This window comes from Aegilops tauschii, chromosome 7 (genome assembly GCF_002575655.3).
Source record: "Aegilops tauschii subsp. strangulata cultivar AL8/78 chromosome 7, Aet v6.0, whole genome shotgun sequence".
NCBI lineage: Eukaryota > Viridiplantae > Streptophyta > Magnoliopsida > Poales > Poaceae > Aegilops > Aegilops tauschii.
In genome coordinates, this window is record NC_053041.3 from 12,393,885 (window position 1) to 12,413,007 (window position 19,123).

The following is a 19,123-nucleotide window of genomic DNA, read 5'->3' on the forward strand; positions in this document are numbered from 1 at the left end:
TAAAAAGAACTCGATAAAATCGAGAGACTGAGAAAGGGGGAGGAAATCACCATTATGTCGCGACCCCCTTCACCATGAGGTGGTCGGTGCGACTGCACCCCTACGTGATGTGTCGGCGGCTAGAGGCACGACGGAGGCGAAGCTGGAGTCCTCCCCGCCGTTGGACGGGTCTGAGTGGAGATGTGGCCGGTCATTCTCCCAACCGCGCGCTCCTGCGCCTTGGCCACCCGCATGGCCTTCCCATTGGCCTCTGCCTCCGTCGTAGTCTTGTGCTCCGACTGCTCGATGGCGAGCTGGAGCGCTTTGGCATTTTTTGCCGTGGAGCCGCTACGCGTCGTTGTTCGTCGACGTGAGGGAGCGGTGGGAGCGTTGAAGCACCGCCGCAAGGAGCTGGTCTCCCGGACCCACCAATGCACGCGGTCATTGATGAGTCCAATTTACGTGATGTTTTGCCCTTATATTGTGTGCCTGCAAGGTGGTCTTTGTGGAATTTTACCGCGTTCATGCACTTCTTTTTGTTGGTAATCCTTCAAGTTACATCTTTTGGGAGCAATATTAATTTTATGGAGAAACGCCCAAATATGGCAGTGGAATCACGTATTAAAGGTGATAAACACATTCCATAGAAAAAAAACAAGGAAGAAGGCCAAAGATATAGCCGTCGTTGCACCACCAGGACGAACGATGGCCTTCCATGCGACCGCGAGCGCTCGCATGAGCGGTCGTTTGGCATGCCACTGCCTCCAAGGGATCAACTATTTTCATCGCATGGAAACGGATTGTGGAGGGGATGAACGGAGATTCCATAAACTCATCCAGAAGGCAGAACTCTAGCGTCCGGATCCCATCCGGAGGGATGATCGACCAGGAATAGAAGGGGATTCCTCTCACCACGGGAGGAACGGCATCATCAACAACATCTACATCTCCATCATCATCATCATCCATATCCTTATCATCTGCAACATCAAGAACCCTAGTGGATCCTTCGGTGTATCGGTTGAATCACTCATCCATGTATCCCATTACTGTCCTCATGATGCTTGTTGTTCTTATGTGTGAGTAAACCCCTAATTCTCGGGGATATGGATGAACCTTGGTATGTGTAGGATCTGAAACGTATAATGTGGATATGAGATCACATGTTGAATGCTTAGTTTAATATCTTCATGAATGTTGTGAAGGGGGGCCACTCAGCATTTAGGCCTTTGTAGGCCACGAAATATAGCACTATCTTTGCATAGGTTTAGGATGTGGAGGTAATTCGAGGTGATAGTAAGAGCCTAGTGCTCCTAACCTTTAGAAGTGATCGGGGATCACGGAGAACCTTTAGTGAGGCCGCGTCCACGGGGTAAACCCATAATTGTCATGAGTTGTAACCCTCTGGGGGAGGCTATGATGGTGGCGTGTGTGGCGCAAAGTCTACCACGAGTAGAACGTGTTCTGTACCCGGCTCCGCCCAGCATAATCGTCAACGGTGGCTAAGTATCCACTCCATGCTATGCTTATGTTTAGTAGTACTAGAAACATACCAATGGGGATTCCGGATCCCCTGATAACGCCTTTTTTACTTCTGTTGTTTCACAGCTCTTTACCGTCCTTGCCTTTATTTTATTTTCATGCTATTCAGTTACACATCATCATTTTGCTCAATTATTATTTAATCCGCCCTCACTCTTCTTCAAGTCTACAATTATCTGCAGGCACAAAGCTAAATAATTCTTTACAAAGAGCAAAAGCCTAATTCCTGTGCTCCATGTGGGATCGATAATCTTACTTCGAAAATGCTACAACCAAACCATGTGCACTTGTAGACTATCAGTCATCGCCTCCTCCTGCACCTAGGATTTGGGCGTCCTCCTCCGCACCGGTGCAAGCGCGAGCATGAGGACCCAGCGGTATAGGGTTCATCTGGATGGGGATTTAGTGTCGTCCGAGTGGGCCAAGGTGTAGCTTCTAATGTATATTTGCTATCATTGACCTGGCAGATCCTACTCAAACAAGGCATTTTTTTTTTCAGGTCCAACACCAGCCAACTTACTACAGATCGACTTGCTAGTTGTTAAATGGGAGCAGATAAGATGCTGGCTTGGATATAGACATTAAATAGAGACGTACGTAGCTTTGATAGATATCCAATGCACGTCAGAGGCAGAATGCTCTTCACCAGATTCACCTTGTTTTGGACCGTTGGAGGCAGGCTTGGTCCATGTTTTTCTTTCTCGCCACGTCGTTGTCCCTGTCGTCGTCATACTCATACTGCCCGACGGTTGGCCGCATGGAAAGGGCACAGCACACCGGTTTCTTGAGGCCATGATGGTGGTGGTGTTTGTGAGACTTTGTCTTCCTCTATCTAATGCTCAAGTCAAAGTTTAAGGACAGGTAGCGTCCCCTTCGGTCTGATCGGGCAACCTGCTCCTGCTGGGCTTTGGCAGCCATGGCTGGAGGAGCTGGTGGCGGCGGGGCAGCGGAGATAACGCTGGAGCGCACGCCGACGTGGATCGTCGCGTCCGTGTGCTCCGTCATCGTCCTCATCTCCCTGCTCTTCGAGCGCCTGCTCCACCGCCTCGGCAAGGTCTGCATCGTCCACCATTAACTCAGCTCTTCATGCATCCACCACCACCATGCAAGGTACCTAAACCGTTTGAACTACTTCTGCATGTATATAAGCAGAGGCTCACAAAAGGCCGCCGGAAGCCGCTGTACGAGGCCCTGCTCAAGGTCAAAGAAGGTACATAATTGGCCCCACACCACCATCATCATGAGTACATGACATGCCTTCCGGCGGTCCTACCTAACACCGGTTGCTTTTGCTGCAGAGCTGATGCTGCTGGGGTTCATCTCCCTACTGCTCACCGTGTTCCAGGGAGCCACGCAGAAGATATGCGTCCGGGAGAGCCTGATGCAGCACCTCCTGCCGTGCCCGCGCAACGGCGCCGGTGCCGCCAAGAGCGTGCAGCATTATGCCGCGGGCGCCACCGTGTTCACCGGTGTGGTGGGCAGCACGAGGAGACTCCTGGCAGGTGGAGGCGCCTCCAGTGACTATTGCCTCAATAAGGCACGCACGTACTCCCTCTATTTTCATTTACTCTCTATATTAATTATCTCTAAACCCAAGTTGTGTAATTTTGACCATGTTTTTAGAAAGATCTATTAACATCTACTCTATATATTAGCTTTGTCTTAAGTCAAACTGAATAAATACCAATAAATTCATCATTAAGTATATTTTCACATCACATATAAAGTTATTGTAAATGTTTATATAGACTTGACAAAGTTAATATACAAAGTAAATAAAAACAGAGATGTCTTCATTGTTTACCCCCGTCGTTTACCGGAAACGTTCAAAGCTAGCCAGGCTTTCGTCTGACCTTAATTTTTTATTCACCATGATTGGTACTTCCTTCATTGAAAATTAGTTGAACTCATAGTTTCAAATAGCCGGCTATAGCTCGAGCTATAGCCCGCTATAGCCTTTTCAGCAGGGTGCCGCTAAATGGTCGCCTTCACAAATAGCCCGCTATAGCCTGCTATAGCCCGCTATAGCTGATTTCAAGGCCAGCCGCTATTTTCCATAGCCAGCTATTTAAAACATTGGTTGAACTACGTGCAATGTCTAAACTATATGGCCACGCACGCATTTTTTAGGAAATAGCGAGTTTAGACATTTTGAACTGATGTTGACAAGCTTATCTCAAAAACTAAGTTTACAATATTGTGATTTTCTAAGTGTTGGTAAGAAGCATATTGTCATTTTCCTATGGTTGCTCTTCATCTTTCATAAGCGAGCGCTGCTTACAATCTACTATTCATAATGATGTCATATTCCTCAGGGCAAAGTTCCAATTCTTTCGATCCAAGCTATCCATCAGTTACACATATTTATCTTCGTCTTAGCGGCTACCCATGTGATTCTTAGTGCTATTACAATTATTCTTGGAATCACACAGGTATTCTAAATATGAACCTTAATTTGTGTTCAAAATGGATTATCACGTTTCCTTTCTATAGATATTTTGTTCTTTCCATTCAGACAAGAAAATGGAAACACTGGGAGGACAAGATCCAGCAAAGCGACGATAATGGTATAAACATACAAACCCCCTATTTTAGCAATCTAACTACACATTTGTTTCCCATTAAGATGTAAAGCCATGCTTAATTTGTGGTCTTGGAGCGAATTTGTAGGTCCTCAAATGGTCAGACATGTGCAAGAATTCAAATTTATCAAAAAACACTTTAAAGGTCATGGAAGACGATGGGAAATATTCGGTTGGCTGGTAGCTTATTTCCCTTGCATCTTAAAATATTAGCACATTTATGTTGTTAACACCAGTTCAATAACAAATATACTATTTGCCCTTTACTTCAGCGTTCTTTCTTCAAACAATTCTACGGATCAGTCACCGAAGAGGACTACACAACCCTGCGACTTGGCTTCGTCATGGTAGTCAGATATACAACTTCATACATGTCCCTAATTTGTTCATGTTGCATAGAAGAAGTTCACAGTTTTTTTTCCTTTTATTCTTTTGGTAGAAACACAGCAAGGGGCATCTAAAATTCAACTTTTACAATTACATGAATAGAGCACTAGAAGGGGATTTCAAGAAAGTTGTTGGCATAAGGTAAATGTGCGAAGCTACTATGTTAGTATGCATAGTATTTATTATCACATAGTCCGGATGACTGATCAATGATTGACTCGTCTCTTGTCGCAGCTGGTACCTTTGGGCTATGTTGATGATATTCTTGCTACTTAATGTTCATGGTTGGTTGCTATGTTGAATGAGTACTACTTCAAATTTTAAAAGTGTGCATAGATAAGATGGGAATAAGATGCAATACTAGTGGAGTATGGCTATCATGCTTGTATCACTTATATCTCTCTAGATTTAATTTAATTGTTATGCCTTATGTGAAAGACTAATATTGCTCTCTTTTGTCGTTGTCATTATAGGATGGCATGTCTACATTTGGATATCTATAGCCCCTTTCATTGTAAGTAGACATCATATGCTTTATACAAAAGAGATACATGTTTAAAAGCATTTGCACCTACAAGTTTTATTTTTTGGACCTAATAATTACGATAATTTAAATAATACTACTATTGTGTTTTTTTCAGAAAAAATGAGAAGTTTGATAATAGATATATGTACTATATAAATTTTAAATTCACTAGTACAATCATAACATAGTAGACGTGTTTTATTCCGTACAGTTGCTACTTTTGGTTGGAAGTAAGCTGGAGCATATTATCACGGAGCTAGCTATCGACGTTGCCCAGAAGAATACTGCAATAGAAGGGGAACTAGTTGTAGCTCTTTCAGATGAATTCTTTTGGTTTCACCGGCCTAAACTAGTCCTTCTATTGATCCATATCATCTTGTTCCAAAATGCATTTGAGATTGCATTTTTCTTCTGGCTGCTGGTAAGAACAATTAGCTAATTCCTTCTCACCATACCAAAGATATACTGGACTTTGGAAATAATTAAGAATTACATGATGTACCAATGTTATATAAAAATATGTCCTTGTAATTTACCATGGAAAGGATTGATACAATCAAATACCCAAACATCTAGACCATAACTACCAGTTCTATATTTATTTTCTATATATATGTAAAATGCAACAATAAACTCAACTTAGAACTCACCAACCATTGTAGGTAACATATGGATTTAAATCATGTATTATGGGAAAACCAGCATATGCTATTGCTCGTCTGGTGATAAGGTAAGCTGTAATATTTGTAAATTACAACATTTTGAATTTTCAAGGAAGCATGAACTCACATTAGTGTATGTACTTTTAGTGTCATCGGCCAACTCCTCTGTGGATACAGCACCCTCCCTCTGTATGCTCTCATATCTCAAGTAAGTTGGCTAAATTCAATCGGGTTCGCACTAACTTATCTTATTCAGGTACCTTTGGTAAATTACTTTAACTTCGTGAACTATCAAATTTCATACAATGTTAGGTTGGTCAAGTAAAAAATAGCATGTTATGAAGTGTACATCGAAGTGGTAACTTTATGCCATTTTTTGTGGCTCAACTATTGGTGTAACCGTAAATTGTTGTTGATGTTTTCTAACTACCTCTTGTGTGAGCTTGATGCTAATTTTGTATTCTTTGTACCAATGGAGATGGGAAGTTCGTTCAAGAAAGCCATGTTTGATGAAAGTATATCTGAAGGCCTCGCCAATTGGGCTCATAAGGCTAGGAAGCGTAATACAAAGCCAGCAGCAAGTGTTGGTGACAATTCATCCGTTGGTGAGGAAATTCAAATGACAAATGCAAGAAGAGAATCAGCAATATAGCAAGGGACTGCTCGGCTGATCTAAGTGATTACATATCAAATGTATGTGCTAGTGTATAATTACTGTATAGATATATCTTATATTCACCTTTTCTTCTTGAATGCACGAGCAAGTTAGGCAACAATTGTTCATGTTTTTCTAAGGAACAATGGTTCATGTCGATCATGGTATTAACCGTGGACTGTTCCGTACCAATTTCCATGCACGTTAACTTTCCAAATAAAAAAAATACATTCAATGATACGTGGGTGACCTGTTAGAGCATGGTTAATAGTATAGCCAGCTGCTGGCTATATGGACATGCCATGGCACCAAGAGTTAGCATTATTAATTGGACATATAATAGAGCGGGCTATAAGGTTGGCTATAAGTTCATATTTTTTCACTTTCTCTCTATCTCTTTCCTCTCATTGAATGTTTCTGCTTAGGAGCACGCATAGAGCTTAGGTCTTGCATTAGAGCCCACTCCTTCACTTTTTCTTTGTCTCTCTCCTCCACATAGGCAAAAATGCCATGTAAGCAGGCTTATAGTCCACTATCGTACTTGCTCTTACTCCTTTAAAGTATATTGGGGAGCCGCCTTCTGGGGTCATCCATGCCCTCCGACACCCTCCGTGTTGTCCAATCCGTCCGTGGCGCACACCGCTACCTGCCTGGCGCCCTCCATGTCGTCCGATCACGCCGGTCAGACGCTCACTGTGGCGACGGCTCTAGGGTCTATGAAGCGTGGGCCGCGGGTGCAGCCGGGGCCCCTCGTCTGACATGTTTTAGACATGCTTGCCATGGGTGGTGGCTAAGGTGTCAGATGATGGCCCTCTTTGTGTCTACTCGGTTGTTCCAGGCAGACCGGAGGGGGCGGATGTTACCAAGTCAAAAACAAAGAATGAACAGGTGACGCTGTAAAGCCTCGTATGGTCAACCCTTCCTCTGTCTGGGCGTCTGTTGCGCGTTATCAGGGCTACCCGGGTGCTGGAGGTTGTCTGCTCCATCCACCCAGCTGTTGGAGGCCAAATTCACAGTTTTGACCCTTTTGCCCAAGTTTAGCCGCATCTGACCCCTATCCGGAAAAAAATTCGGATCTGACCCTTTTCCTACCGCCACCCGAGCTGGCGGTAGGCTAAAACGTCCTACCGCCACAGGTGATGGCAGTAGGGACCAGGTCAACGTCGACGGTGCCGTCTGCCTGCTGACGTGGATAAGTGGCTACCGCCACAGACCGTGGCGGTAGGGTTAGGCAGCCTACCGCCAGAGACGGTGGCAGTAGGGTGTTGAATGCACAAAACCAATGGCTGGGGGGTTTGGTGGGCCCCACAAGCCACCCATTCGCCCCCAAATCCTTTCTTCCCCGAGCTGAGCCCCTCTCCCCCCCTCTCTCCCCCATCCTAGGGCTCCATCAAATTCATCTCCATTGCGTGAGTTTTCTCCGGTGGATTGAGGCCATTTTCATCACTCAAGGTACCTCACCCACTCTCTTCTTTTTGGTTGGTTGGAATCAACTTATTTGATGGCATTGGTTCCTTTTATGCAAACCCTAGTTGTGCTCCTTTTTGTGTGAAATCAATGGATTTGATGGATGGTAGATCTAGATCTAGGGTTGTATATGTGTGATTTACCAATGCATGGCCTCTTGGTGGTTTTCCTACATGTGACGTCCAGCTGCAAACGAACAATCAAACTGTGATTTCTTTCTTCCTATTTCTTAAAAGGACTTGCATAGTCTAGCACGGGCGAGAAAACATACTACCATGAAAACATACTACCATGCTACCATGCTTAATGAATATTTGCATAACTTGTTGGAGGAGTGCTCTTTGTAGGAATCCATGAAAACATACTACCATGCTATCATGCTACTGACATTTATAAGAGTTGGAGGAGTGCTCTTTGTAGGAATCCATGAAAACATACTACCATGCTTAATGAATATTTGCATAACTTGTTACCTGGCGGTATAAGTAGGCGAGCCCAGCGGACCCCCGGCTGTACTTCTCGTCCCAGTCGGCCAAGAAGTCAAGAAACATCCAAGGAGCAACGTCTCCCGAGCAGTCTCCAAAGACCACATGTGATAGGAGGTGCCACACGTACGCTCGAGGATACTGCTCCACGATCTCCTCATTGGCACCTGCAGGGCATCCCGGCCTATGATGCTGGAGCCAAGGGAATGGGACGCCGTTTGTCCTGTTGTTAGTCCTTCCCTGGCCGCTAAGAGAGGTCGAGCAGTCACCGATGAGAGCGGTAACCCTCGCACGCCAGTTCATGTTGTCCACTCGTCCGGTGAGAGCCTTGCCGTCAATGGGAAGCCCGGTGATCATGGCAAAGTCCTCCAACGTCACCTTCAGCTCGCCACAAGGGAGATGGAAGCTGTGTGTCTCCGGCCGCCAATGATCAACAAGGGCGGTGAGAGCTGAATGACACATCAACGACGGCACGCGCTTGAACTGAAGAACAAACGGTAGGAGCCCGGCACGCTCAAAGTACGGCTCATAAAGGACCAATCTATGCCCTTGGCAACCGTACAGCGCGGCGGCCAGAAAAGAAAGGAAGCGATCTCCGCGTGTGATCTGGTCCTCTGCTTCGACCTCCGGTCTTCAGCGTGTCCGCCGGGCTCTGTAGGCTCTCTCTGACTGTGGCTCGGTGTGAATCGGTCTGGTGCCCTGTAGCATGGTCGAGATGGCGGTGGTCGTCCTTCTCTCTCTCTCTCTCTCTCTGTTGGGGAATTGGTTGTATCGAGTGGGATCTGATCAGGTGCACAACAGTCCCGTGCTGGCTTTCCTTTCGGTCAGGAAGGTGGAGACGCCGGCCGGGTAATCCAACCAACGATGCCCACGTCCCTACTACTCATCCTTCTACCTTTGGATTTTTGCACTTTTGCTTAACCCATCAGCTAATTTGATTGGATAGTGGGTACGTTACTTGGTGTGCGAGTTCTTGCCCCATAGGTATTCTTTTGCACTGCTGCTTTCCCTTCATTGATTTCTTTTGTCTTTCTGTTGTATCCTTCAAGTTCAGTGGGTCTATCTTTTTATTCTTGGTTCCTACATATACTGTTGCTACACTTGAATCCTTTTAGATTTATACTAATCTTCAATGTTGATAATCTAAATGGAGAACTTCTTGCAGGCCGAAATGTATTTCTAGCAATGGTTAGGGATACACACGAAGAAATATGACTGGATGGTGAGTACTGATTTCCACTAGCTTGCATATTACAATCTTTTCATAACTATTGGTCCTCAAGGTCAGCCAAATTATCAAATATAACACAAAAGCAACCTGTTTGAGCAGATCACGCATATTTAATTTAATTTCCATTATTCGATTTTCAGAACGGACAACCAGCAATTTTTCATCATGTGGTGTTCAAACTTTTAGGCCAAAAATAAATATGATGAATGACCCACAAAATTGTTTTAGTATTTCCTTTTTTTTACATTTACTTTATGCACATCTTTTGATGGGTATTCTAGAGCAAATGTTCCGCAACAACGCGCGGGGCGTTATCTAGTATCTTGCAATGGTTTCACCCACACATCCTTACATAAGCCTACTACTAAATCAGATACAACTAAACAACTAAAACATCATTAAAAAAATCAATATCAAAACCTAGGTTGCATCTAGTGCCAAAAATAGCTTCAAAAATAAAAAAGCATTGCGAAAACTGATTGGAGGGAATGGAGTAGCTTACCGGCCTCTTCGATTTGCCCCAAAGATCCACGAAAATGGTGGAGGGAAGAGGGAGATCGAGCGAGGGCATCGGGAGGAGGAGAGAGGCGCCGCTCGCCCTCTGTTCGAGTCGAGGGGAGGAGGAAGAACGGGCTAGTGGGTGGGGTAGGGCCCGCCCGCAGCCACCAAGCACGGAATTGTTGGAAATATGCCCTAGAGGCAATAATAAATGGTTATTATTATATTTCTTTGTTCATGGTAATTGTCTATTGTTCATGCTATAATTGTGTTATCCGGAAATCGTAATACATGTGTGAATACATAGACCACAACGTGTCCCTAGTAAGCCTCTAGTTGACTAGCTCGTTGATCAACAGATAGTCATGGTTTCCTGACTATGGACATTGGATGTCATTGATAACGGGATCACATCATTAGGAGAATGATGTGATGGACAAGACCCAATCCTAAGCATAGCATAAAAGATCGTGTAGTTTCGTTTGCTAGAGCTTTTCCAATGTCAAGTATCTTTTCCTTAGACCATGAGATCGTGCAACTCCCGGATACCGTAGGAGTGCTTTGGGTGTGCCAAACGTCACAACGTAACTGGGTGACTATAAAGGTGCGCTACGGGTATCTCCGAAAGTGTCTGTTGGGTTGGTACGGATCGAGACTGGGATTTGTCACTCCGTGTGACGGAGAGGTATCTCTGGGCCCACTCGGTAATGCATCATCATAATGAGCTCAATGTGACTAAGGCGTTGGTCACGGCATCATGCATTGCGGTACGAGTAAAGAGACTTGCCGGTAACGAGATTGAACAAGGTATTGGGATACCGACGATCGAATCTCGGGCAAGTAACATACCGATTGACAAAGGGAATTGTATACGGGATTGATTGAATCCTCGACATCGTGGTTCATCCGATGAGATCATCGTGGAACATGTGGGAGCCAACATGGGTATCCAGATCCCGCTGTTGGTTATTGACCGGAGAGGCGTCTCGGTCATGTCTGCATGTCTCCCGAACCCGTAGGGTCTACACACTTAAGGTTCGGTGACGCTAGGGTTGTAGAGATATGTGTATGCGGAAACCCGAAAGTTGTTCGGAGTCCCGGATGAGATCCCGGACGTCACGAGGAGTTCCGGAATGGTCCGGAGGTGAAGAATTATATATATGAAGTCCAGTTTCGGCCACCGGGAAAGTTTCGGGGGTTATCGGTATTGTACCGGGACCACCGGAAGGGTCCCGGGGGTCCACCGGGTGGGGCCACCTATCCCGGAGGGCCCCGTGGGCTGAAGTGGGAAGGGAACCAGCCCCTAGTGGGCTGGGGCGCCCCCCATGGGCCTCCCCCCTGCGCCTAGGGTTGGAAACCCTAGGGTGGGGGGGGCGCCCCACTTGGCTTGGGGGGAAGCCACCCCCCCCCCTTCCCCTTGGCCGCCGCCCCCCCCCCCCCTTGGGGATCCCATCTCCAAGGGCTGGCGCCCCCCCAGGGGTCCTATAAATAGTGGGGGGGAGGGAGGGCAGCAACACACCAGCCCCTGGCGCCTCCCTCTCCCCTTGCAACACCTCTCCCTCTCGCAGACGCTTGGCAAAGCCCTTCCGAGACCCGCTACATCCACCACCACGCCGTTGTGCTGCTGGATCTCCATCAACCTCTCCTTCCCCTTGCTGGATCAAGAAGGAGGAGACGTCGCTGCACCGTACGTGTGTTGAACGCGGAGGTGCCGTCCGTTCGGCACTCGGTCATCGGTGATTTGAATCACGGCGAGTACGACTCCGTCATCCACGTTCATTGGAACGCTTCCGCTCGCGATCTACAAGGGTATGTAGATGCACTCCTTTCCCCTCGTTGCTAGTATACTCCATAGATGCATCTGGGTGAACGTAGGAAAATTTTAAAATTATGCTACGATTCCCAACAGTGGCATCATGAGCCAGGCCTATGCGTAGTTACTATGCACGAGTAGAACACAAAGCAGTTGTGGGCGTTGATGTTGCCAATTCTTCTTGCCGCTACTAGTCGTATCTTGTTTCGGCAGCATTGTGGGATGAAGCGGCCCGGACCGACCTTACACGTACGCTTATGTGAGACTGGTTCCACCGACTGACATGCACTAGTTGCATAAGGTGGCTAGCGGGTGTCTGTCTCTCCTACTTTAGTCGGAACGGATTCGATGAAAAGGGTCCTTATGAAGGGTAAATAGAAATTGGCAAATCACGTTGTGGTCATACGTAGGTAAGAAACGTTCTTGCTAGAAACCTACAAACCACGTAAAAACTTGCAACAACAATTAGAGGACGTCTAACTTGTTTTTGCAGCAAGTGCTATGTGATGTGATATGGCCAGAAGATGTGATGAATGATATATGTGATGTATGAGATTGATCATATTCTTGTAATAGGAATCACGACTTGCATGTCGATGAGTATGACAACCGGCAGGAGCCATAGGAGTTGTCTTTATTATTTTGTATGACCTGCGTGTCATTGAATAACGCCATGTAAATTACTTTACTTTGTTGCTAAACGCGTTAGCCATAGAAGTAGAAGTAATCATTGGCGTGACGACTTCATGAAGACACAATGATGGAGATCATGATGATGGAGATCATGGTGTCATGCCGGTGACGAAGATGATCATGGTGCCCCGAAGATGGAGATCAAAGGAGCATAATGATATTGGCCATATCATGTCACTATTTGATTGCATGTGATGTTTATCATGTTTTTGCATCTTATTTGCTTAGAACGACGGTAGTAAGTAAGATGATCCCTTATGATAATTTCAAGAAAAGTGTTCCCCCTAACTGTGCACCGTTGCGAAGGTTCGTTGTTTCGAAGCACCACGTGATGATCGGGTGTGATAGATTCTAACGTTCGAATACAACGGGTGTTGACGAGCCTAGCATGTACAGACATGGCCTCGGAACACACGCAATACACTTAGGTTGACTTGACGAGCCTAGCATGTACAGACATGGCCTCGGAACACGGAGGACCGAAAGGTCGAGCACGAGTCGTATAGAAGATACGATCAACATGGAGATGTTCACCGATCTTGACTAGTCCGTCTCACGTGATGATCGGACACGGCCTAGTTAACTCGGATCATGTTTCACTTAGATGACTAGAGGGATGTCTATCTGAGTGGGAGTTCATTGAGTAATTTGATTAAATGAACTTAATTATCATGAACTTAGTCTAAAATCTTTACACTATGTCTTGTAGATCAAATGGCCAACGTTGTCCTCAATTTCAACGCGTTCCTAGAGAAAACCAAGCTGAAAGATGATGGCAGCAACTATACGGACTGGGTCCGGAACCTGAGGATCATCCTCATAGTAGCCAAGAAAGATTATGTCTTAGAAGTACCGCTAGGTGAAGCACTAATCCCAGAGAACCAAGACGTTATGAACGCTTGGCAATCACGTGCTGATGATTACTCCCTCGTTCAGTGTGGCATGCTTTACAGCTTAGAACCGGGTCTCCAAAAGCGTTTTGAGAAACATGGAGCATATGAGATGTTCGAGGAGCTGAAAATGGTTTTCCAAGCTCATGCCCGGGTCGAGAGATATGATGTCTCCGACAAGTTCTTCAGCTATAAAATGGAGGAGAACAGTTCTGTTAGTGAGCACATACTCAGAATGTCTGGGTTGCACAACCGCTTGACTCAGCTGGGAGTTAATCTCCCAGATGACGCGGTCATTGACAGAATCCTTCAGTCGCTTCCACCAAGCTTCAAGAGCTTTGTGATGAACTTCAATATGCAGGGGATGGAAAAGACCATTCCTGAGGTATATTCGATGCTGAAATCAGCGGAGGTGGAAATCATAAAAGAACATCAAGTGTTGATGGTGAATAAAACCACTAAGTTCAAGAAGGGCAAGGGTAAGAAGAACTTCAAGAAAGACGGCAAGGGAGTTGCCGCGCCCGGTAAACCAGTTACTGGGAAGAAGTCAAAGAATGGACCCAAGCCTGAAACTGAGTGCTTTTATTGCAAGGGAAGTGGTCACTGGAAGCGGAACTGCCCCAAATACTTAGCGGACAAGAAGGCCGGCAACACCAAAGGTATATGTGATATACATGTAATTGATGTGTACCTTACCAGTACTCGTAGTAGCTCCTGGGTATTTGATACCGGTGCGGTTGCTCATATTTGTAACTCAAAACAGGAACTACGAAATAAACGGAGACTGGCGAAGGACGAGGTGACGATGCGCGTCGGGAATGGTTCCAAGGTCGATGTGATCGCCGTCGGCACGCTACCTCTGCATCTACCTACGGGATTAGTTTTGAACCTCAATAATTGTTATTTAGTACCAGCTTTGAGCATGAACATTGTATCTGGATCTCGTTTAATTCGAGATGGCTACTCATTTAAATCCGAGAATAATGGTTGTTCTATTTATTTGAGAGATATGTTTTATGGTCATGCCCCGCTGGTCAATGGTTTATTCTTGATGAATCTCGAACGTGATGTTACACATATTCATAGTGTGAATACCAAAAGATATAAAGTTGATAACGATAGTCCCACATACTTGTGGCACTGCCGCCTTGGTCACATTGGTGTCAAGCGCATGAAGAAGCTCCATGCAGATGGACTTCTGGAGTCTCTTGATTACGAATCATTTGACACGTGCGAACCATGCCTAATGGGTAAGATGACCAAGACTCCGTTCTCCGGAACAATGGAGCGAGCAACCAACTTATTGGAAATCATACATACCGATGTGTGCGGTCCAATGAGTGTTGAGGCTCGCGGAGGATATCGTTATGTTCTCACTCTCACTGATGACTTAAGTAGATATGGGTATGTCTACCTAATGAAACACAAGTCTGAAACCTTTGAAAAGTTCAAGGAATTTCAGAGTGAAGTTGAGAATCAACGTGACAGGAAAATAAAATTCTTAGGATCAGATCGTGGTGGAGAATATTTAAGTCACGAATTTGGTACACACTTAAGGAAATGTGGAATAGTTTCACAACTCACGCCGCCTGGAACACCTCAGAGAAATGGTGTGTCCAAACGTCGTAATCGCACTCTATTGGATATGGTGCGATCTATGATGTCTCTTACCGATTTACCGCTCTCATTTTGGGGCTATGCTTTAGAGACTGCCGCGTTCACTTTAAATAGGGCTCCGTCGAAATCCGTTGAGACGAAACCGTATGAATTATGGTTTGGGAAGAAACCTAAGCTGTCGTTTCTAAAAGTTTGGGGATGCGATGCTTATGTCAAGAAACTTCAACCTGAAAAGCTCGAACCCAAGTCGGAGAAATGCGTCTTCATAGGATACCCTAAGGAAACTATTGGGTATACCTTCTACCTCAGATCCGAAGGCAAGATGTTCGTTGCCAAGAACGGGTCCTTTCTAGAGAAGGAGTTTCTCTCGAAAGAATTGAGTGGGAGGAAAGTGGAACTTGATGAGGTGATAGTCACCCCTTCCGAACCGGAAAGTAGCGCAGCGCGGGAGATGTTCCTGTGGTGCCTACACCGACTGGGGAGGAAGTTAATGATGATGATCATGAAGCTTCGGATCAAGTTACTACTGAACTTCGTAGGTCCACAAGGACACGTTCCGCACCAGAGTGGTACGGCAACCCTGTCCTAGAAATCATGTTGTTAGACAACGGTGAACCTTCGAACTATGAAGAAGCGATGGCGGGCCCGGATTCCGACAAATGGCTAGAAGCCATGAAATCCGAGATAGGATCCATGTATGAAAACGAAGTATGGACTTTGACTGACTTGCCCGATGATCGGCGAGCCATAGAAAACAAATGGATCTTTAAGAAGAAGACAGACGCGGATGGTAATGTGACCATCTATAAGGCTCGACTTGTCACTAAGGGTTATCGACAAGTTCAAGGGGTTGACTACGATGAGACTTTCTCACCCGTAGCGAAGCTGAAGTCCGTCCGAATCATGTTAGCAATTGCCGCATACTATGATTATGAGATATGGCAGATGGACGTCAAAACGGCATTCCTTAATGGCTTCCTTAAGGAAGAGTTGTATATGATGCAGCCGGAAGGTTTTGTCGATCCTAAGAATGCTAACAAAGTATGCAAGCTCCAGCGCTCAATCTATGGGCTGGTGCAAGCATCTCGGAGTTGGAACATTCGCTTTGATGAGATGATCAAAGCGTTTGGGTTTACACAGACTTATGGAGAAGCCTGTGTTTACAAGAAAGTGAGTGGGAGCTCTGTAGCATTTCTCTTATTATATGTGGATGACATATTATTAATGGGAAATGATATAGAATTCTTGGAAAGTATAAAGGCCTATTTCAATAAGTGTTTTTCAATGAAGGACCTTGGAGAAGCTGCTTATATATTAGGCATCAAGATCTATAGAGATAGACCGAGACGCCTCATTGGTCTTTCACAGAGTACATACCTTGACAAGATATTGAAGAAGTTCAATATGGATCAGTCCAAGAAGGGGTTCTTGCCTGTATTGCAAGGTGTGCAATTGAGCACGGCTCAATGCCCGACCACGGCAGAAGATAGAGAAAAGATGAGTGTCATCCCCTATGCCTCGGCCATAGGGTCTATTATGTATGACATGCTGTGTACCAGACCTGATGTAAACCTTGCCGTAAGTTTGGTAGGAAGATACCAAAGTAATCCCGGCATGGAACACTGGACAGCGGTCAAGAATATCCTGAAGTACCTGAAGAGGACTAAGGATATGTTTCTCGTTTATGGAGGTGACGAAGAGCTCGTCGTAAAGGGTTACGTCGACGCTAGCTTCGACACAGATCTGGATGACTCAAAGTCACAAACCGGATACGTGTATATTTTGAATGGAGGAGCAGTAAGCTGGTGCAGTTGCAAGCAAAGTGTCGTGGCGGGATCTACATGTGAAGCGGAATACATGGCAGCCTCGGAGGCAGCACAGGAAGCAGTCTGGATGAAGGAGTTCATTACCGACCTAGGGGTGATTCCCAACGCGTCGGGCCCAATGACTCTCTTCTATGACAATACTGGAGCTATTGCCCTTGCGAAGGAGCCCAGATTTCACAGGAAGACTAGGCATATCAAGCGTCGCTTCAACTCCATTCGTGAAAGTGTTCAAAATGGAGACATAGATATTTGTAAAGTACATACGGACCTGAATGTAGCAGATCCATTGACTAAACCTCTCCCTAGAGCAAAACATGATCAACACCAGGACGCAATGGGTGTTCGATTCATCACAATGTAACTAGATTATTGACTCTAGTGCAAGTGGGAGACTGTTGGAAATATGCCCTAGAGGCAATAATAAATGGTTATTATTATATTTCTTTGTTCATGGTAATTGTCTATTGTTCATGCTATAATTGTGTTATCCGGAAATCGTAATACATGTGTGAATACATAGACCACAACGTGTCCCTAGTAAGCCTCTAGTTGACTAGCTCGTTGATCAACAGATAGTCATGGTTTCCTGACTATGGACATTGGATGTCATTGATAACGGGATCACATCATTAGGAGAATGATGTGATGGACAAGACCCAATCCTAAGCATAGCATAAAAGATCGTGTAGTTTTGTTTGCTAGAGCTTTTCCAATGTCAAGTATCTTTTCCTTAGACCATGAGATCGTGCAACTCCCGGATACCGTAGGAGTGCTTTGGGTGTGCCAAACGTCACAACGTAACTGGGTGACTATAAAGGTGCGCTACGGGTATCTCCGAAAGTGTCTGTTGGGTTGGCACGGATCGAGACTGGGATTTGTCACTCCGTGTGACGGAGAGGTATCTCTGGGCCCACTCAGTAATGCATCATCATAATGAGCTCAATGTGACTAAGGCGTTGGTCACGGGATCATGCATTGCGGTACGAGTAAAGAGACTTGCCGGTAACGAGATTAAACAAGGTATTGGGATACCGACGATCGAATCTCGGGCAAGTAACATACCGATTGACAAAGGTAATTGTATACGGGATTGATTGAATCCTCGACATCGTGGTTCATCCGATGAGATCATCGTGGAACATGTGGGAGCCAACATGGGTATCCAGATCCCGCTGTTGGTTATTGACCGGAGAGGCGTCTCGGTCATGTCTGCATGTCTCCCGAACCCGTAGGGTCTACACACTTAAGGTTCGGTGACGCTAGGGTTGTAGAGATATGTGTATGCGGAAACCCGAAAGTTGTTTGGAGTCCCGGATGAGATCACGGACGTCACGAGGAGTTCTGGAATGGTCCGGAGGTGAAGAATTATATATATGAAGTCCAGTTTCGGCCACCGGGAAAGTTTCGGGGGTTATCGGTATTGTACCGGGACCACCGGAAGGGTCCCGGGGGTCCACCGGGTGGGGCCACCTATCCCGGAGGGCCCCGTGGGCTGAAGTGGGAAGGGAACCAGCCCCTAGTGGGCTGGGGCGCCCCCCATGGGCCTCCCCCCTGCGCCTAGGGTTGGAAACCCTAGGGTGGGGGGGCGCCCCACTTGGCTTGGGGGGAAGCCACCCCCCCCCCCCTTCCCCTTGGCCGCCGCCCCCCCCCCCCCTTGGGGATCCCATCTCCAAGGGCTGGCGCCCCCCCAGGGGTCCTATAAATAGTGGGGGGGAGGGAGGGCAGCAACACACCAGCCCCTGGCGCCTCCCTCTCCCCTTGCAACACCTCTCCCTCTCGCAGATGCTTGGCAAAGCCCTGCCGAGACCCGCTACATCCACCACCACGCCGTTGTGCTGCTGGATCTCCATCAACCTCTCCTTCCCCTTGCTGGATCAAGAAGGAGGAGACGTCGCTGCACCGTACGTGTGTTGAACGCGGAGATGCCGTCCGTTCGGCACTCGGTCATCGGTGATTTGAATCACGGCGAGTACGACTCCGTCATCCACGTTCATTGGAACGCTTCCGCTCGCGATCTACAAGGGTATGTAGATGCACTCCTTTCCCCTCGTTGCTAGTATACTCCATAGATGCATCTTGGTGAACGTAGGAAAATTTTAAAATTATGCTACGATTCCCAACAGGAATTGCCTGTTCGGCACCTACCGCTGCTACCTCTTGAGCATGTGTTGGTTTTCCCTTGAAGAGGAAAGGGTGATGCGGCAAAGTAGCGTAAGTATTTCCCTCAGTTTTTGAGAATCAAGGTATCAATCCAGTAGGAGACTACACGC

The 19,123-nt window shown here is 46.2% G+C and overlaps 1 protein-coding gene across 1 annotated transcript; it reads left to right on the plus strand.

The window, feature by feature from the left end:
• Positions 1-2,312: 2,312 nt before the first annotated feature.
• Positions 2,313-6,523, plus strand: LOC109777617 (MLO-like protein 1). Its single transcript, XM_020336227.4, has 14 exons — positions 2,313-2,575; positions 2,674-2,731; positions 2,820-3,058; positions 3,837-3,953; positions 4,037-4,088; positions 4,192-4,283; positions 4,376-4,450; positions 4,543-4,631; positions 4,725-4,774; positions 4,964-5,004; positions 5,228-5,437; positions 5,679-5,746; positions 5,826-5,886; positions 6,157-6,523. The coding sequence occupies exons 1-14, from the start codon at positions 2,438-2,440 to the stop codon at positions 6,328-6,330; spliced, it is 1,464 nt and encodes a 487-aa protein (XP_020191816.1). The 5' UTR covers positions 2,313-2,437; the 3' UTR covers positions 6,331-6,523.
• The last annotated feature ends 12,600 nt before the right edge of the window (positions 6,524-19,123 follow it).

Excerpts from the sequence above, each read along its gene's own strand:
- LOC109777617 (XM_020336227.4), top strand. The coding sequence starts at position 2,438 with ATGGCTGGAGGAGCTGGTGGCGGCGGGGCAGCGGAGATAACGCTGGAG. Across the intron at positions 4,089-4,191 it reads CCAGCAAAGCGACGATAATG|GTCCTCAAATGGTCAGACAT; the intron begins GTATAAACATAC and ends GCGAATTTGTAG. Across the intron at positions 5,438-5,678 it reads CATTTTTCTTCTGGCTGCTG|GTAACATATGGATTTAAATC; the intron begins GTAAGAACAATT and ends CAACCATTGTAG.